Source organism: Carcharodon carcharias, chromosome 1, assembly GCF_017639515.1.
Source record: "Carcharodon carcharias isolate sCarCar2 chromosome 1, sCarCar2.pri, whole genome shotgun sequence".
Lineage (NCBI taxonomy): Eukaryota > Metazoa > Chordata > Chondrichthyes > Lamniformes > Lamnidae > Carcharodon > Carcharodon carcharias.
The window spans coordinates 199,724,315-199,745,507 of NC_054467.1; the positions used below are offsets into that span (position 1 = coordinate 199,724,315).

The window sequence follows — 21,193 nt, forward strand, 5'->3', positions numbered from 1 at the left end:
GAAGTTGTGAAAGGCACTATATTGAAGCAAGTTCTTTTTTTGATGAACTTGTACAAAGTCAAAATGATAACCATGCATTATCTTTTTTGGGTTAACGGACATTAAATTGCCACAAACTAGCCACTTATCCATGGATTCAATTTAAACAAAAATAAAATGTAGAGAATTATACATCATTTCCATGATCTAGAAATTGCAGAGCTACGAAGTGTCTCCAATTCAGTATCATTTGTGACTGTGATTACTGTACCATTAGTGAAACACAAGATTGATATCCCCATTGCTCAAAGTTTTAATAACCTAGTAATATCACGCAACACTAACATATATATGGCTCAGTACTTCCAGAGCCACTGGTTCAGTCCTGTACCACAGGAGTATAATTTTTATAAATGTGAAATTTTGCAGCGATGAGGAATTGCACCATCCAATTGCACCAAACCACTTTTTGTAATTTCATAAATTATGAACACAAAAGCAATAAAAATGTGTGTGTGTTGAAACAAAATAGGAAAGGTTAAACAAAAATCCAATAGGAAGTTGAAGCAATGTGTCGAAAGATACTGTCGCCCAATCCCATTAAAAAGAAAATCTTTTTCTTTCTGGTATGCAGCAATTGAAAGACTATACACTTCTGTAGCAGTCAGATAAGCATCCAGCTCTTGTTTATGACTTCATTTCTTGCCAGCATTTTACATTGCAAGAGACTAAATAATGGGAAGTTTCTCACTTTTGAGGCGTAGCATGTTGAATAATGAAATGCTAAATGTAGAGTGTTGAAAATACAATATTGCAGTGTTTATTTTATGTTCTATATTTTGCATACTGGAGTTCTGGGATCATTTGAATGACAACTGAGCAAGGGGTGCTCCAAAACTACCTCTTTTAGAAGGGGGCTAAAAGATTAAATTTATAAATACTAAAATGCAAAATGAAATGAACTGAACAGATGAACCAAGATTTTCCTAATTGACAGCCACAGAATAAAAGAACTAGGAAAGTTTTTGTTAAAAAAGGGTTTTCTTTAGCTTTGTAATGCTCCTGTAGCAGACCAGAGGCAAAAAAAAACCCCCACAAAGTTTTGCCTACTAGCATTTGTTTCATTTGATGGCATTATACTTTCAACGTAATCTCACTATTAAGAATTTGTTCAGAAAACAAAAACAAGAACTACAATGAAAAAAATTAAACGGACTTCAATTATGACAGGATTAAATCAAACTTCATTGCTGCAGTGTTAAATATTTCCACTGTCAGCAATTCCATCCTATATAACAATGGATTCAAGAAAAACTACAGTACACTAAAAAGAAATGATTTAACAAGAATGCATTAAAGATGCACAAACCTGATGACTTCTAGCCAGTTTGTATTCTCTAAAACAGACAGCCATTTAATGTCAGACTCCCAGAATTCAGCAGCATTATCTGGTCAAGAACAATTATTATTATTATAATGCTGAATATATCTAGATCAACACACAATGAGTTAATCAGACTGAGCCAAGATTGGTTCCAGACTACAGCTTGACCTCATTCATGAGTTCTGTACATAAAGTTGAAAGATCTAAGGCTTTTGGAAAATAATTCAAATATAGAGCTAGTTTGAATCAATTTACAGGTTGCTTATAAAAGAATACTAAGCCTGTATTATTAATGGCTCAGTCTATTAAAACAGCAAACATTCTGCAACTAAATTTACATATGTATGCAAAGCACAGCACAATTGCTCCATAATACACTGGAATGCAAAAGGACTGCCACACACTAGATTTAATATATTAACCAGAAGTCAACAGTAGCTTCAAATTTCCAGAATGGTCTAAATTTACCCCAATTACAAACTAATAACATAAGGCTAGACAGCATACACACTTACCCAAATATTAGAAACAACCCATTAGTACAATCCAAAAGGTTCAAATCAGTATTACTTCCCTACACAATTCTACCTGTGAGCTGATCAGTATAATTTGTTTACAAACAAAAATCGACATTTTTGATATTAATGACTAATGAAGAAAATAGGTAAAATGAAACCTCAAGAGGTTCTTTGTTTACAAGGCTCAAAAATAAAAGCTTATATTTTTTTAAATTAGTCATGGGGAAGTTAAGGTAATAACCATTTTCAAGCTCAGAATATGAAATTTTTAAGGCTCATTTCAATGAAAAGATCAAAATACTTTTAAACAGAGTTACATTGCTCCTCACTAAATAGAATAACTTATGTGGTTCCTAATGTACAAAATGAGTTACCCGGCAAGAACAGCTGCTTAAATCTGTTGTATGAAGCCTGTATTTCTTGCAGAGTTGGGAGAGTGGCTGAAAGGATCTCAGTCCTGATCGTGTGATCCAAGGGATGGTTTTCTCCGAGAAGTTGAGGCAGCCTGTAAATCAAAAGTAGCAGCCATTAGACTGTAAAAGTCACGTAAGCCATAGGTGCTAACAGAACATTTTAAATTTTATACACACCTTACAAATGCTGTAAAGAGTGGGGAAGAGATCCTAGGGTAGCCTCCACTAAAGAATATTTAAACATTACATTGTTATGTTTAAAGAAAAATCTAATCAACAAACAGGAAATAAAATTGATTTGAAGTTTCATGGTAATCAGGAGTTTGAATTCAGACCAAATGCCAGTCCTCTTAACTGGGAAATCAGTATTTCATTTTGACCACTACTAGAGAGAGAAACGAAAGCAGAGAATGTATTCCTGAGGTTGGGAGGACAAGGTTTAAAGGGACTTAAAGTGACCAAAATAAATAGGGGCTAGAACCCAAGCTGGCCAAATCCTGAAAGGACACAGCTGCTAGACTGGGCCTGCCAGGCTATGTAGTTATTCAGAGGTGCAGAAGATGGCGAATGATTTTCCACAAGAATCAGTGCTGGGCTACTGATGTTCACAATCTATGTTAACAATTTGCATTTTGGAATCAAAAACACAGGCCAAAACTTTTCCCTTGATGGGCAGGTCCCACCGGCTCGGCAGCGGGCAGGCAGCCGAACTCCACCGCCGAAACGGGGCCTGCCGCCATTTTGAACGGGCGGGCCAGTTAAGGCCTGCCCGACAGGAAGTGCTATGAGCTTCCTGTGCGGGGCGGGGGAGGAGGGGGGATTCCCCATCTGTCAAAGTGTGCTCTTTTGCGCATGTGTGCAAAAGAGTGCATTGCTCCCTGAGACTAAGTGCTGTCTCAGGGAGATTAGTGACAGTGTAAAAAACTTGAAAAATATAAAAATTATTAACATGTCCCCCTCATGTGACAATGTCACACGAGATGGGACATGTTAATAAGAAGCACATAAAACTTTATTAAAGTTGTTAAAAAGGAACATGAAACCTCATCCCACCAGTGGATGAAGTTTCATGTTTAATCAGGAGCCCGCTGGGGCTACTGGCCTGCCCGCCAGCCTCAAGGTTGGATGGGCAGGTCTTTAATTATCTTAATTATCCTGTCAATGGCCTTAATTGGTCATTGACAGATCAGCAGGCGGACAGCAGATTTTGCAGTCCGCCTGCCTTCCTCAATATTTAAATGGACTCCCAACGTCGTCCCGCGTCATTTTCCCGTCGGTAAGCAGGACCCCAAATTGCTGATGGGAAAATTCTGCCCACAATTTCCAAATTTGCAGATGACACCAGCTTTGTGGTGGTGGTGGTGGACGTGCAGTGAGGGGTGGTGGTGGGATAGTCAATACTGAGGACTGTAACAAATTATAGGACAACATTAATAACCTTGCAGGTTGGACAAATTATATTAATCATAGATAAATATGAGGTAGCACAGTTTGGTTGGAAGAATAGGGATGTCAATTATTATTTGAAAGGTGCAAGTTGAGATGGGGTAGAGAAACAAAGGGATCTCAAGGTATGAGTGCATCAATCGATCATTTAAAGTTGCACCACAAGTTAGTAAGGTCATAAAAAAAAAAATGATAAAATGGGGAAGTTAAGCTAAACCTGTACTGAACCTTGGTTACACTACACTTAGAAGACTGCTTGCGGTTCTAGTCTATAATAAAAAGGGATAGAGGCACTCCAAGGGTGACATCAGAAATTCTTAGCTATATATAACAAGAAATGATTGAAAGGCTGGATCTCTCTTTTGGAAACAAAGGCTGAGGAATGACCTAATCAAAGTCTTCAAAATTAATTAATGGTTTTGACTGAGTGAACGCAGAGAGAATGTTTCTTCTTGTGGGGAAGAGGTATAAGATAGTCACCAAGAAATCCAATAGGGATTTCAGATGCAGCTTCTTTACCCAAAGAGTAGTGAGAATGTGGAACTTGCTACCACTTGAGTGGTTGAAGCAAATAGCATAGATGCACTTAAGGGGAAACCAGACAAGCTTTTGTGGGAGAAGGAAATAGAGGGATACAATAGTTGATTTGGATGAGAAAAGATGGAGGAAAGCTCAATTGCAGCATAAACACTGGCATGGACCAGTAGGGCCAAATCACCTGCTTCTGTGCCTTATATCCTGTAATCCTATGTATGCATTGGGTGGCAAGGAAATCAACAAGAGTGTGCTACCTATTTGACCTGCATCTCATTTATCTGAGTGGTAGAACAGCCCTTGAAGTCCAAATCCTTTTCTTGTAGAATTGAATTATAGAATGGTTACTGCACAGGAGGAGACCATTTAGCCAGTCATGTTTGTGCCCACTCTGCAAAAGCAACTCAGTCCCACTTCCCCCTACCTTTTTCCCTTAGCACCGCAAATTTTGTCTTCCAATAATTATCCAATTCCCTTTCGAAAGCCACACTGAATCTGCATTTGAGACCCTAGCCACCTCGGAACCTCAAAAGATTTTCCTCATGTTGTCTTTGGTTCTTTTGTCCATCACTTTAAATTGGTACCTTTTGGTTCTTGACCCTTCTATCAACCGGAACAATTTCTCCTCATCTACCCTACCTAGATACCTCAATCAAATCTCTTCTCAACCTTCTCTACTCCAAGGGGAACAGCCCCAATTTCCCCAATCTATTCACGTAACTGAAGCTCCTCACCCCTGGAACCATGCTCAAATCTTCTTCGCACCCTCTTAAAGCCTTCACATCTTTCCTGAAGCATGGTGTCTAATGGACACAGTGGGCTGGATTTTCACTGTGGGGGTGGGAAATGAAAGAAGGGGTCACTTCCAGGCCATTCTTCAGTATAATTCTCAACTTCTGCATCATTATTAACAAGTTTCCCAACATTAAATCCCCTGAGAGGGTCACCATTGACCATATCAATTACATATATAGAACAGAGGCAGAAATAAGGAAAAAAAATGACTCATCTCCTAAATCACAAATCCTTTCTACCATCTACGAGACTCAATCGGGAGTGTTGATCACTCAGCTGGGTAAGTATACCTGCAGCATGTGAAGCTCAGCATCATTCAGACATGGGACAGGGCTCTGATGAAAGAACCTGAAACTCTGCTTCTCTCTCTCTCTCTCCACAGATGCTGCCCATCTGCTGAGGAACAGCATTTTCCATTTATCTAATTCAGGACAAATCAGTTCACTCGACTGGCACCCCCTTACACTGTGGCTACAGCATACACTGCAGCAACTCTGCAAGTTTAATTATGATAACCTCCAAGACCCATAGTCTCTACCACAAAGAAGGTCAAGAGTAGCAAAATCATGAGAACACCATCACCTCCAAGTTGCCCTCCAAATCACATTATGACTTGGACAAACAATATTGACCCGTTACAGTTACTGGATCAAACTCCTGGAATTTCCAAGGCAATAATCACATAAATTGCAGCAATTCAAAAAGATGATGACCAGCTTCTTGAAACAACTAGAATCAGCAGCAATGTGACCTTGCAACATTCCAAGAACAAAATTTCAAAAATTGATGTGAAGCATTGAAATCAATTTTAAATTTATTTGAAAAACTTGCAATGTTTTATGAAAATGTCCTTTCATTAAAGTCTGCACAAATGCAAAGTTACGTTATGCCAATTATGATTCCATTCCTCTTTCTAAATGAAATATTAAAAAGCAGTAATGCACCAAGGTGTTGGCATGTCAATTTATAATAACTTTGCTCAGGCAGAATATCAATGACATCTTAATCTCAATGCAGCATTAACAAGTTATTGCTCTAATATGCTGCAAACTGTCATAGAAATGATTTGTTGGTTCTTGCATACCATGTAAAATTGACAACTTTCAACTTGGATGAGCAGGCCATGCCTCCCACATGGAAGACTACAGAATCCCCAAGCAGATCTTCTATGGAGAACTGTCTCAGCAAACGATATCAAGGTGGTCAGTACAAACGATACAAGGGCATCTGAAACAAGAGCCTTACAAACTTCGACATTGCAGATCACGTCTCTTGGGGAAATACTGCAGCCAGCCAGCCCTTGTGGAGGTGAGCACCGAAATTTGGTTCAACATGTTTCAGGAGCCATCTATGCCAAACTCTCAACATCCAACATGCCCAGAGGAAGGCCAGAGGTGGAGCAGCTGCAGAAAATACCCCAAAAGCATAGGAACACCCAGTTCTGTGGACATCTATGCTGATCCTGCATTGTACTCTCAAATCACGAGGTGACCCATGGAAGGTGAAGAAATAATTTACAGCTTGGACATGCTTGAATAATGAGTCGTCTCCAACGAGCATGTAAAATTGATTAGTTTTCCCCCAAGTATTATGGGGGACATGAAGTAAAAAATTAAAATTACAGGTCACAGGAAAAAAAAAACCTTCCCAGGTTAAAGCCCAGCTGCATATCTTTACTGACACTTTAACAAGAGTAGCTACTGACCTGTCAATCCAACTTTTGTCCATTTGAGAAGTGCTGTCGTCAGCTATTTCAGGGAGAGCTGCCATCTTCAACAATGCACAACCACTGGAGTGAGACCAGCACCAAAGCTGCACATGGGTAATTTAGAAACATTGTAAAAATTAAATACATATAGAGAACCGACCTGCACCACTCGCAACCAGAATCAGCACATGTCTGAAGCCCACCTCTCGGGAGGAATCCGACATTTATACATGACCTTGATTGCAGGAAAATGTTCCTTGGTATTTCATTGTTGTAAAGGAAATAGACATCAAGCTAAATGGTGATAAATTAGGGGATTTGATGAAAGGTCACAAACATGAAATGTTAACTCAGTTTCTCTATTCAAAGATGCTGCCTGACCCACTGAGAATTTCCAGCATTTTCTGTTTTAATTTGAACAATAAAAGATGGTCAAAGAGGCAGGTTTTAAGGAGGCGGGTTTAAGGAGCGAATTCCAAAGCGCAGGAGGACTTGGTAGTTGAAGGCATATCTAACAACAATGGTTAATAAGGCAGAGGAAAATGCACAAGAGCCTGGAGTCAGAAGGACAGAGTTCAGAGTGGAAGAGATTGCAACCAGCAAGTTACTGATTAGGGATAGGGTCTTCTGTGACGTCTGGATCAGAGGCAGCCAGGCCCTCATCTCATGCCGCCAGGATGCCAAAATCCCCACAAGCCCTTTTTTTTAAAAAAATAGGCTAGATTAGGATTAGAATGGTGACAAACCACATTGATTCAGTTCTTGTAAATTATCACCAGTTGGGCTCCACCTTCTCAGAGGACCTCCAGCTCTCCCTTACTTTGCACTCTCTGCCAGTCAAAATGATTCCTCTTGCTGCACCATCCCCCAGACACAATTCATATGTTCATATTGAGAGCAATTAAGGGGCCTTTTCCGCACATACTGGGATTTCCAGTTGTCATGTGGGCTTTGCACCTAAAGACCAAAACACGGAGAGTGCATCAAGGCAATCTCAAGTCAAGAAACTGGGGGTGAGGGCACCAAGATTAATCCCACAAGGGATGTCACACTCATGCTATCGTGGCTGCTGAATCACACTGCAGCCTCTGGTTCTACCATGGTGGAGTTGCCCCATCAATTGTAGCTCCTTTAATTTAAGAGGGGAAAACTAACCTTTTAATGAAAGAGCTCAAGTTGGGACGGGCATTTTAGGAAGGCGCTGTGTGGGGCTGGGACCCGAAATTGGTCCCGACATCAGGTTCCTGACCACGGAATGGAAATCCTGCACATGGTGTAGCAAGGCCAGGAAGTGATTTAAACACCAGGGTAATAATCTTAAATTTGAGATGGTGGGGGAACAAGGGTCAATGTAGGTCAGCCAAGTGTATCAAAAAGGAAATTAGTAGTTACTTTAAACATTGATCACTGCAAGATGATCAGTGTGAGAACCTGTGAGAAGCAATGAGGGTTAAAAGCGCAGAGAAGGTGTGGGGCTTCAGTGAGAGAATCAGTGAGAGCAGCAGCAGGAGTTAAATGTCAACAGGAGCCAGAGCCTAAAAAGAGGTACGACAACACAGTGAAGCAGGCCGGTGATTGGCTGGTGAGTATTTCCCATTTAAACTAAGCATTAACTGGTGTGGCTGATCCTTTTTTTTTTTCCAAAGAAAGGCTTAGTACTACATGTACGGTGTATTAAGTATTAATAGGATTTATAAATATACAAGTAAGATTTACAGGAAAATCATAAGTTGGTCAGTGAGTAACTGCTGATAGGGTGTTTATGTAAAGAGCTGAAATTTAGGGAAACTAAAAAGGTTTTTTTTTAAATAACCCTTAATTAATGATAATTATAAGGTAGGTCCTTAAGAAACACCAGCAGAAGAAAAGAAAGAATCTAGTGAGCCCATAATTTACTTATTAATTGGCAGGTTTATTGGATTTCTAAGGTTTCAATTAATACAGAAAGTAATGATGAGAGGTATTAACTTAAAAATAATTAAGAAAATAATTAATTACTTAAGACACCAAGGATCGGAGGGCTGGTAATCTGTTGCTGCTGCAGAATGTGGGAGCTCCTGAGTGCCATTACGATCCAGGGCAAACACATCTGCAGCAAGTGTCTGCAACTCGAGGAACTTCGGCTCAGAGTCATTGAGCTGGAGGCAGAGCTGCAGACAATGCGACATCAGGTAGGGGGTAATGTTGCGTGGACCTTTCGTTCAAGGAGGTGGTGATATCCCTTAAACTAAGGTCTTCTGATTTGGTCATTCGTCAAGGACAGGAGGATGTGACTGCGAGTGAGGGGATCGAGTAGGTAGAAATGGAGGTGCCTCAGCATTTGCAATTGTCCAACAGTTTGAGGTGCTCACAGGGGGCTGCAGGGTAGATAAGCAAACTAACCATAGCATCATGGTATAGGAAGCCATTCAAGGGGTGGAAGTAAATAGGAATGCAGCGGTAGTAAGGGACAATTTAGTCTGGGGAATAGACACAGTTCTCTGCAGCCTAGAATGAGAGCCCAGAAGACGGTGTTACTTACCCAATGCCAGGGTTCGGGACATCAGCTCTTGGCTGAGAGGAACTTGCAACGGGAGGGGGAGGATCAAGTGGTCATGGTCCACATGGTACCAATGACATATATAGAACTAAGAAAGAGGTTCTGCTTAGAGAGTGTATGAGAAGCTTGGGGCTAAATTAAAAAGCAGAACCTCAAGGCAATAATCTCTGGATTACTATCTGAGCCACGAGCAAATTGGTGGGTGGTAAAAAAGATTAGAGTCAAATGTGTGGCTCAAAGATTGGTGTGGGAGAAATGGGCTTTGATTCTTCACGCGCTAGCGCCAGTATTTGGGAAGGTGGGGACTGTAACATTGGGACGGTCCTCATCCGAACCATACTGAGACCAGTTTTCTGGTGGGTCATATAACTAGGGCAGTAGAGGGGACTTTAAACTAAAATAGTCGAGGTGAGGGATAAAGTTTAGAAAGATGTGATAAATTAAAGAGGGAGAGGAGAAGGCAAGAGAGCAAAGTAGCAGTAAGGAAAATGGTGGTCTGTGTGACAGGAAGGGACAGAGCACACAAACTTAAGTGTGGCTAGAGGTTGAGAAAATAATAAAAAGACAGCATTAAAGGCACTTTCTGAATGAACGCAGCATTCGTAACAAGGTAGTTGAATTGACGGGACAGATAGAAGTAAACAGATATGACCTAATTGCTATTACAAAGACGTAGATGCAAGGTGACCAAAGTCAGAAACTGAATGTCCAAGGGTAATCGACATTTAGTAAGTCAGACAAAAATGAAGAGCTGGTGGGGTAGCACTGTTAATAAAGGATATGATCAGTATATTAGTGAGAGGGGATCTTAGATCAGAAGATCAAGATGTGGAATCAGTTTGCTAAGAAACAGCAAGGGGCAGCAAACATTAGGAGTTGCCGCCTATAGGCCACTAAATAGTAGCGGTAAAAAGGGCATGGTATAAAAATCAGGAAATTAGAAGTGCATTTAACAAGGGTAATACATTAATGGGGGACTTCAACCTACATATAGATTGGATAAACCTAATTGGCACTAATGTGGGGGACAAATTCCTGGAATGTATATGAGATGGTTTTCTAGAACAGTATGTTGAGGAACTAACTAGAGAATTGGCTATTTTAGATCTAGCATTGTGCAATGAGGAAGGGCTAATTTATAACAGAGATAAAAACAAAAAAACTGCGGATGCTGGAAATCCAAAACAAAAACATTGGCTGAAAAGAGAAGTATAGCTTATATTTCACCCCTTTCCTGGACTCACTCAAGTTCTGTCGAAGGGTCATGAGGACTCGAAACGTCAACTCTTTTCTTCTCCGCCGATGCTGCCAGACCTGCTGAGTTTTTCCAGGTAATTCTGTTTTTGTTTAGAGCTAATTTATAATCTCATTGTAAAGGAACCTTTAGAGAAGAGTGCCCATAATAGAATTTTACATTAAATCTGGAAGTGATGTATTTCAGTCTGAAACTGATGTAGTTCAATCTGAGACTAAGACCTTAACTCTAAACAAAGGAAACTATGAAGATATGAGGGGAAAGTTGGTTGTGGTTGACTAGGAACCTACACTAAAAGGCACGATGGCAGACAGACAATGGCAAGCATTTAAATAATTAATACATGGTCTACAACAAATATACATTCCTTTAAGGCACAAAAACCCAGCGGTAAAAGAGATCCAACTATGGCTAACAAGAGAAGAAAAGGAATGTAGTAAATTAACAGAAGAGGCTTATAAAATTTCCAAAAGAAAAATAGCAAGCCTGAAGATTGGGAGAATTCAGTAAAGAACCACCAAGAAATTGATAGAGGAAATATAATGAAAGTAAACTAGCAAGAAACAAAGAAAAAAGGACTGTTAAATCTTCTATAGGACTGTAAAAAGGAAAAGATTAGCAAAGACAAATTTAGGCCCATTACAGGAAGCGACAGGAGAATTTATACTGGGGAATAAGGAAATGGCAGAGAAACTAAATAAATATTGTGTCTGCCTTCACAGAGGAGGATACAAAAACCTCCCTGAAATGTGAGAGAATCAAGGGATTAGTGAAATTAAAAACGCACAAGAAATTAGTAGGAAACTAGTACTGGAAAAATTAATAGGATAAAAGCTCCTAAGGCCCCTGGACCTGATGATCTACATCTTAATGCTGAAAGAGGTGGCTGTTGAGAGAGCAGATGCAATGGTAGTCATCTCCCAAAATTCTATAGATTCTGGAACAGTTCCTGCAATATTGGAATGTTTCAAATGTAATCACACTATTTAAGAAAGGAGGGAGAGAGAAAACAGGGAACTAGAGACCTGTTAGCCTGGCATTAGTAGCGAAAATGCTAGAATCTATTCTAAAGGATTTGATAACTGGGCACTTAGAACATAATGGTAGGACTGGACAGTGTCAGCATGGATTTATGGAAGGGAAATCACGTTTGACAAACCTGAGAGCTTTTTTGAGGATGTAACTAGCAAAATAGATAAAGTGGATGTGGTGTATTTGCATTTTCAGAAGGCTTTTGATATGGTCTCACACAAGATGTTAGCATGCAAAATTAGAGCACATGGGATTGAGGGCAATATACTGGCATGGATTGAGGATTGGTTCATGGACAGAAAACAGTAGGTATAAATAAGTCATTCTCAGGGTGGTAGACTGTGGGGTACCACAAGGATCAGTGCTTCGGCCCCAGCTATATACAAATCTGTATCAATGTGGATGTGGGGACTAAATGTAATATTTCCAAGTTTGCTGATGACACCAAACTTGGTGGGAATGTGAGAATTGTGAGGAGGATGCAAAGAGGTTTCAAGGAGATTTAGATAGGCTGAATGAGTGAACAAGAGCATGGCAGATGGTGTATTGTGGAACAGTGTGAAGTTGTCTGCTTTGGTAGGAAAAACAGAAATGCAGAGAATTTTTTTTAAAATGGTGAGAGATTGAGGAGTGTTGACATCCAAAGGAATCTGGGTGTCCTTGTTCATAAATCACTGAAAGTGAACACGCATGTGCAACAAGCAATTATGAAGACAAATGTTACGTTAGCTTTTAGTGCAAGAGGATTGGAGTATAGAAGTAAAGAAATCTTGCTACAGTTGTATGGAGCCTTGGTGAGACCACACATGGCATTTGGTCTCCATACCTAAGGAAGAATATACTTGGATAGAGGGAGTGAAACAAACCAGACTGAGCACTTGGATGAGAGGATTGTTTGGAGAAGAGGTTGAGGAGACTGGCCATGTATTCTCTAGACTCTAGTCCAGGAGTTTCGAAGAATGAGAGGTGATCACATTGAAGTGTACAAAATTCTTAAACAGGGCTCCACAGCATAGATGCAGGAAGGATGTTTCTCCTGATTTGGGGTCAAGAACCAGGGGGGCACAGTCTCAGAATAAGAGGTAGGGCCATTTGGGACCGAGATGAGAAGTAATTTCTTTAGTCGGGGGTGGTGAATCTTTGGAATTCTCTACCCCAGCAGGCTGCGGAGACTCAGTCATCAAGTGTATTCAGGACAGAGATAGATAGCTTTCTGGCTATTCGAGATATCAAGGGTTATGGGCTTTAGTGCAAGAAAATGGCATTAAAGTAGATGCTCAGTCAAGATCTATGTGAATGGTAGAGCAAGCTCAAGGGGCCGAATGGCCTACTCCTGCTCCTATGTTCCTAAGATTTGAGAGGTTAGAAAAACTTGTTCCCTTAAATGGCATTTTAAAATTGCACTGTACAGACAATGCATCTATAGCTGTGACACAATACATTCATGCAATTTAATGGCCAAATTTTGGTAGAATTTTCCAGAGGTACTTCCCAATAGCTGCTCACTCTGTTCTGAAAACAAGCCTGTTAAAATGTTGTGAATTCTAGCCTATCAAACATTTGAAATACTGTGAATTTTTGATTCAATTATAAAAGTACATAATTGTACTTCATTGCTGGTCCAAAATCAAAGACAGTACCTGGGTATATCTCAGGAAGCTTGCGAACAAGTTACCCAGGCTTTCTGAGGCTATCAAAGGGATACCAGAGATTCCATGAAAATTAGGTAACTAAGATATAACATTTTTGTTAAAGCGTCTGTTCAGGTCCTGTTTTTCTAATAATATTTACCGCCACTATTTAGAGGCAAGACAGCAGCTGATATTAAACATCCACACTCTACTCGTCCAGAACAAGCATAATACTTTGAATTCTGTCCAAAATAGGCCATCAACTGTCATGACACATCAAATGCTTTTCATTAAGGCAGAGCAAGGCTAATGTTGGAAATTCCTGACAATCAAGGGAATGGAAGCCATAAAGTTATCAATTACAATTTTCTCATTAAATTTCAATAGCAAAGTCAATCATTAACCTTGTGTCAAGATCATACACTGGCAACAAAGAGTTTTAATTTTGAAACTATACATATAAAAGACATTCCCTGGTGATTTTACAGTTGGTTCTTAATCTTGTATTCAGGAAGCTTCTTAAAGTTTGTTCAATGGTCTTCATTTGTTCTAAACCACAAGTTACTATTTTGTAATCACTCCTAAATATTATTTATACCTTCATTATATCTAAGTAGTGCTGCATTATAAATAGGTAGTGCTGCAAATGATGGTATCGTGCAGAAGGAGCTTCAAACATGCTTAGAATGCAATGTTAAAATCTTAATGGTTCAATGCATGGCTCAATTTTTTACTGTCAAACGAGTTACTAAGAGTCTATTTGGTTAGGCAGCATTTTTAGCTTCCATTTAACCAAAATTGTTTGGAATCAAGTTTGAATTGATGCCGAAAAGAGAAAAACAAGTCAGTACAAAACCAATCAGCAAAAGTTGATTACATACTGAAAAGGTACGAGGAATTTGGATCTGTTCAACTACATATACTAACAGTGTAACCAAGTTGGAAGTAGCAACATTTCATTGTTGTTGTAATATAAAATTAGAACTGCTGCATACAGCAGAACTCTATTTGTAGAAACAACCATTTCATCTTTGGACTCAAGGCAGTTAAAATTCATATTTGGCATGCTGCAAATGGACATCAGATCAGCTGTTTGTATACATCGCCTCCCCAGATATCTCTCTCTTCGGAAAGGAAAATAATTTGGAGCATAGAACAACTTGCATCTATATAGCAACTTTTGCACAGTTATGTCCAAAGGCGCTTCACAGCAGCATTATCAAATAAAATTTGATCTTAAGCCACAAAAGGAAATATTAGGACAGATGATCAAAAAGCTTGGTTAAAGAGGTCAGTTTAAGGCATATTCTAAATGGAGAGAGGTGCAGAAAGGTTTAGGGAGGGGATTGCAGAACTTGGACACAGGCAGCTGAAGGCACAGTTGCCAACGATGGAGCAATTAAAATGGGTGATGGGCGAGGGGGTGTCACGCGTGAGGCCATGGAGGGATGCGAGAACAAGGATGAGTTGCTGGCCTGGAAACCAACAGCAACCTCACCAAAGTTAAACTTTACTCCCAGTTGTTGTATAGTCATAATATTAAAATATTCTTGTTGAAGAAACTAAGTTTGGCATGCTGATAACTGTTCATTCTACTCTATTACACTTTCAATGTTATACAAACTATGATCCATTCGGTGTACATGCAATAAGTGGGGTTCAACCTACTCAATTTCTCATAGGCTTTGAGAAAAAGGGGACAACTGTCAAGGGATTTGCAGAACAGACTCCGTGAAGGAAGGTACTAGTGGCATTAAAGGTGGATTTAGGGGTGGGTCAGTAAGTTGAAGAAAAACAAAAAGCAAACTTACAGGAATTCCTTTTCCTTTGTATTTCTTAATGTCATCATCAGCAACAGTTGAAGGAACAGCAAAGAACTGTGGAAGTCTGGAAGTAAAATAACCCAGCATGTATTGGAAATGTAAAACTTACTGATAAATTTAACAAAATGTGTCGCATTTGAATGATGCCCCTTTACCTCAGGGAAGTGCAAGGCATTGCAAAGTTAAAACATTCTTCCTTCTCTTTAACATATTTTGATATCCAATTCCCCCAAATATTTACAATCATAGAATTGCAGAGCTCATTGCAACTGAGCAAGTTCTCAGCTATCCACCTTGTCTTCTGACCTTTCCACAGTATTTCACCTCCCTTTTAAAAGCTACCATGAATTCAGCTTCCATCCTTACCCTAACAAACTTCAACTCAAACTGCAGAAAGAATTATTCCTAAATTACATCATTAAAATCTCTCAATTTTGAACCTCTCAATCAGGTTTCCTTTGGACCCCTCTCCATGATCCACCATGCCTTAACTAAAGCCTCTTTTCCTGATATTAGGTTATACGTTCTACACAGTTTCTTTGGCATCGTGACTAAAAGCAAGACACCCAGAACTCAATACAATATTCTAAAGGTGACCTAACCAATATTTAGTACATGTTTAGAATTATCTTAAAAGTGCATTTCCCATCCCCTCGCCACATTTAGAAAATCTGGGGTCATCTGCTTTCTAAAAAACTTATGATTAACTGTCCCTCCCACTATAAACATATGGATGTGAACATTACATTAAAATATTTCCAACAATAGATATCATTACCCTCCAAATTTTATTTCAATTCAGCCAAAAAAATCAAGATCCCACTACCTTGCAAAATTTAGAATTCTGATTTCAGCAGTACAGAATCAATCACTAGAAACACTCCTGAAGATTGCCAAAACAAATGTTGCATTGGGAATGGCAAGGAATTGTGCAAAGTTCATTGATTTTTTTTAAAAAAAGAGTCCTGCACCCAAGCACACATTTTAAACTCAAAAGCACTTTAGGGGAAAAAAAGAGATTAGTTTCAATCTATTTTATGCTTTGGTCTGGGAGCAGATCACTCCCCTGCTTTCTCAGCTGTTGGAGATCCTTGACTAGTGAGGAAGGAAGGAAGGGAGAGGCAAGGGGAAAGGAAGAGGGGAAAATTGCATATCAAATTAATAATAATCTGACCAATTAAACCATAAAGCCTTTTCACAAAACACACAGGACTTTAGTCTGCATCTGGCCATAACATATCCAGCTGGGAGTGTGGAGCTGAAGTGCAAAGTGGAATAAACTAAAAAGGCACTTCATCTCAGCATCATTATCATCCACTTTAAATATAAATTCCAAACAAAGTAGGCACAGTTTTTCTACGAAATATGGTTATTGATTTAATAGAACATGCACAAAATGCATAAAGTACAGTTTGGCCAGCAGGACTATATTTGGTACGGTTCAAATTTAATATATTACATAAATAGAAAGTCTCCTTCATGTAATTTTCAGTGTCAGATGTATCGAGGTCACTTGAAATTTAGTTAAGATCCAATGAGTCAAAAAGCACTGAATTGAGGTCACAAGTTCCTTTTTTTTTACATAAAAAATGTGCAAGAACAATCACCAGCTTAAATTTTAAAAGGAATGGAGTTTGGCAAAAGGCAAGTGATATTTTTAAAATGAGGAGTTACATTGGTACTTAGTAATAGCAACATGGAGACAGTGGTGTAGTGGTAATATCACTAGATTAGTAATCCAGAGGCCCAGGCTAATGCTCTGGGGACACAAGTTCAAATCCTACAACCACAGCAATTTAGATAAAAGCAAAATACTGTGGATGTTGGAAATCTCAGAATTCAAGAAGTCACACAGACTCGAAGTGTTAATTCTGTCTTCCTCTCCATATATGCTGGAAAAACTCAGCAGATCTAACAGCGTTTTCTGTTTTTGTTGTGGAATTTAGAATTCAGTTTAAAAAAAATCTGGAATTGTAAACTAATCTCAGTAAAGGTGACCATGGAGCTAACTAAAAAAAAAATCATCTGGCTCACAAATGTCCTTTAGGGAAGGAAATCCACCATCCTTACATGGCCTGGCCTACATGTGACTCCAGACCCACAGCAATGTGGTTGACTTCTAAATGCTCTCTGAAATGGCCTAGCATGCCACTCAAGGGCGATTTGCAATGGGCAACAAATGCTGCCCTTGCCAATGATGCCCACATCCCCATGAAAGAATGAACAAAAAACAAATCTTTCCCTTTTCATTCCCATGATGGAATAGAGGGTTACAATGTCAAACATAATTGAGTAATATACCAACATTAAGCAATGAAGTGGAAAAAACCAATGTCACAAGCAAAAGAACAGAAGTTTGATTCCTGACTTAGAGCTCATCTTAACCACAATATTCAGGAAACACATGCCAGCGAGATAAAAGGGGTCAGAGAGGAAAATGACTCTCATATTAACGGAAGGGAAGACATTTCAGAAACCAGCTAAACACAGCAGTGGCAGAGCTCTTAGTCCATGGCTCAATAAATGGAGAGACTAAATGCAAAAATATAAATGAGGGACAATGAATGAGCTGAGAGTCCCATCAATCCTAAATTCCTGATAAGTCTGCTTCACTATAGATCAACTGAAAAAAAAAGTAAATACGGCAAGTGTTTCACATTATATTGAAACTTAATTATGTTGATGGCAGAATGTTAAAACGTATACTTGTTTAGGCAGCTCAACTCGGTCACATGCTCTAGACTATCAAGTTACAACAAGTCTATTTTCTTTGCTTTTAACTGACAGAAACTTGCTTGTTTGAATGTATTTCCAAGAATAAACATTTATGGTTATAACATTCAAAAGCATTTTTAAAAAGTTACTATTTCCAACCAAGTCAGAAACTTGAAATACATAGCTAAAACATACAAGATACAAGTCATAGGAAGTTATGACCAAACTGTGTAATCGATTCACACCTTGATATCTCTATCCTGTTCTGACCATAGACACAAAGGAAAAATTCAAACACTGAAGGCAGTGCAGAGGAAAAACCAGGAAAAATGGTCTGAATAATGGAAAAAAAAGACTGGAAAAATCTGGAGTTTTTCACCTTGAAATGAAGTGACTAAGGGGCGATCTTAAGAGGTAGGGAAAAACAAACCTGTACTTATTTAGTACCTTCACAACTCAGGATAATCCAAAGCACTTCACAAATAAATTGCTTTCGACATGTAGTCATTGCTATACTGTAGGAAAACATCAGCCAAATTACACAGTGAGCTCCCATAAAACAGCAATAAAGATAAGCAACCAGGTAACCGTTCATTGGTGGAAAGATATACATCAGCCAGAATGCTGGAAGAATTCCTGTTCTTCAAATGATTCTAAGGGATCTTTTACATTCACAGGGGAACATACATAGCATTAGTTTAGCATCTCATCCCAAAGCTGGTTCCTCTAACAGTCCAGCATTGTCAATACTGCACTAGAGTTAGAAAATTATATAGGAAAGGGCACATCTTTAAATTGCATAAAGACAAGAGAAAACATGTTCAAATTAGTAAAGGCAGATGATCACAAATTAGTTCTTCACAAAAACAACAACAAATATAGGGAATTAAGTTCTGGACACAGCAGTGGAAATAAGTACCTTAGAACCAATTTGATGTTGCAGTAGTAGGATTTTAGGTTTATTTGGATAGATAAACACAAGCAGTTTTCCTAATCAAAACAGAAATAACTGCTGGAAACTTGAACCATTTCGAGTTCAGCATCTTAGTCAGTCTCTGCTGTTTAAGATATCAATTCCTAAACAGAAGCAAATATTTTCAATCAAAAGGATAGAGTATAATTTAGAGAAGTTTCCTTCATTTTGCAGACCTACATCTAGGCTATGAGCATTGCGTTGCTATGTTGTCAGAGCTGTCACCCTTTTAAATGAGACATTACATTAAATCCAATCTGCCCTCAAGTGGGCCTAAATCATTCTATGGCACTATTTGAAGCAATGAGGGGAGTTCTCTTGGTGCCCTGGTAAACTTTTATCCCTCAAATAATTATCTAGCGATTTACTGCATTCCTTTTTTTTAAACAAAGGACCATGCTGTGCATAAATTAACTGCTGGATTTCCCTACAGTACACTGACAGCACCTCAGAAGTACTTTATTAGCTGAAACACTCAGGGACATCCTGCAATCATGAAAGATGCTATATAAGTCCTCTCCAAGATCTTTGATTGAATGAACAAGTTATTGAAATGAAGACAACATTTTGGTAGAGTGGTGTCAGGAATGGGACTTAATGTGTACCTTTCCTAGAGAAATCTTTTGTTTTGCAGGGGTCAGAAGTAGGATAGTCAGGCCATCTGGTGCCATGTATTCCCAGTAATTAACCAGTATGATCCACAATATCCAACTGTTGATTACTCACCTGGTGCTGATTTTGTAATTTTCATTGCTGGAAATTATTCTGTAAGTTAGTAAACCTCCAGTGCGGTCCAGCTCTACTTTCCAGTCATTTTTAGTTTCAAACATTATGGTCGGAGGTTCCTCTTCTATTCCTACAGGACCCACTGAAAAGAAAACAACTTCTGATTGACTGAGACACAAACTCTTGCAAACTAAATACCTCCATGTACATGACCCATCACTTACCCTAGGTACAATTTAATTGCTATGGATAGATAGATATTAGCATGGAAAGTACTGTGGAATTCACTCAAGAAGTAAGTTTTTTTTTTGAAAAGTAGTAAAAAGTGAGAAATGGATTAAGATGCAAGGAGCTGTCAAAAGGTTTCAAAGCCATTAGATTTAGCATGATCCAAAGGAAGCAACGTTTATATATATATATATATAAAATAAAGGAACAACAGGCAGTGTTATTTGTGACTGAATGAAAATTAAACAAAGAAAGTTCATCAAAGCAAGTAGCCTCCAGTTAATTTGCAAATAGAATTGTAGCCCAGTGTGCACACTTCATACCTTTGCACAAATTTTTTGTTTTATTTCGGTCATGGGATGTGGGCGTTGTTGGCTAGGCCAGAATTTATTGCCCATCCATAACTGCCCTTGAGAAGGTGGTGGCGAGCAACCTTCTTAAACTGCTGCAGTCATACACACAGTGCTGTTAGGGAGGGAGTTCCAGGATTTTGACCCAGCAACAGTGAAGGAATGGTAATATATTCAAGTTTGGACAGCGAGTGGCTTGGAGGGGAACTTCCAGGTGGTGGTGCACCCGCGTGACTGCTGCCCTTATCCTTCTAGGTGGTAGAGGTCGTGGGTTTGGAAGGTACTGTCTAAGCTAGGCTTGGTAAGTTCCTGTAGTGCATCTTGTAAATGGTGCACACTGCTGCCACTGAGAGTCAGTGGAGGAGGGAGTGAATGTTTGTGGATGGGGTGTCAATCAAGCAAATTGCTTTGTCCTGGATGGTGTCAAGCTTCTGAAGTGCTGTGAGAGCTGCACTCATCCAGACAAGTGGAGAGTAATCCATCACATGCCTGACCTGTGCCTTGTAGATGGTGGACAGGCTTTGGGAAGTCAGGTGGTGAGTTATTCACCACAGAATTCCCAGCCTCTGACCCTGCTCTTGTAGTCACAGTATTTATGTGGCTAGTCCAGTTCAGTTTCTGGTCAATGGTAACCCCCCCAAGGCTGTTGATAGAGGGGGATTCAGCAATGGTAATGACATTGAATGTCAAGGGATGATGGTTAGATTGTCTCTTTTTGGAGATGGTCATTGCCTGGCACTTGTCACAAATGTTACTCGCCACTTGTCAGCCCAAGCCTGAATATTATCCAGGTCTTGTTGCATTTGGACATGTATCTGAGGAGTCGCTAACGTTGCTGAACATTGGGGATGTTTGTTGATGATTGCATATTGGAAGGAAGGTCATTGATGAAGCAGCTGAAGATGTTTTTCTTTTAATTAATTCATGAGATGTGGGCATTGCTGGCTAGGCAAGCATTTACTGTCCATCCCAAATTGTCATTGTTCAGGGGGAATGTAAGAATCAACCACATTGCTGTGGGTCTGGAGTCACATGTAGGCCAGACTAGGTAGGAACAACAGATTTCCTTCCCTAAAGGACATTAGTGAGCCAAATGGGTTTTTACAATGTTTTCATGGTCATCATTAGACTTTTAATTCCAGAT

At 39.3% G+C, this 21,193-nt stretch overlaps 1 protein-coding gene across 4 annotated transcripts in view; it reads right to left on the minus strand.

Moving 5' to 3' along the window:
- Positions 1 to 21,193, minus strand: part of mtmr12 (myotubularin related protein 12) — a 90,339-nt gene that overhangs the window by 26,218 nt on the left and 42,928 nt on the right. For 3 of the 4 annotated variants that reach the window (XM_041182764.1, XM_041182169.1, XM_041181444.1), the window contains 5 exons: positions 19,472 to 19,613; positions 15,046 to 15,121; positions 6,775 to 6,881; positions 2,256 to 2,386; positions 1,349 to 1,427 (listed from right to left, as the gene is read on the minus strand). In XM_041182764.1, the coding sequence (XP_041038698.1) occupies positions 1,349 to 1,427; positions 2,256 to 2,386; positions 6,775 to 6,881; positions 15,046 to 15,121; positions 19,472 to 19,613 (535 nt within the window). The remainder of the gene's footprint in view (positions 1 to 1,348; positions 1,428 to 2,255; positions 2,387 to 6,774; positions 6,882 to 15,045; positions 15,122 to 19,471; positions 19,614 to 21,193) is intronic. The other variant, XM_041182685.1, reaches the window with a different exon arrangement.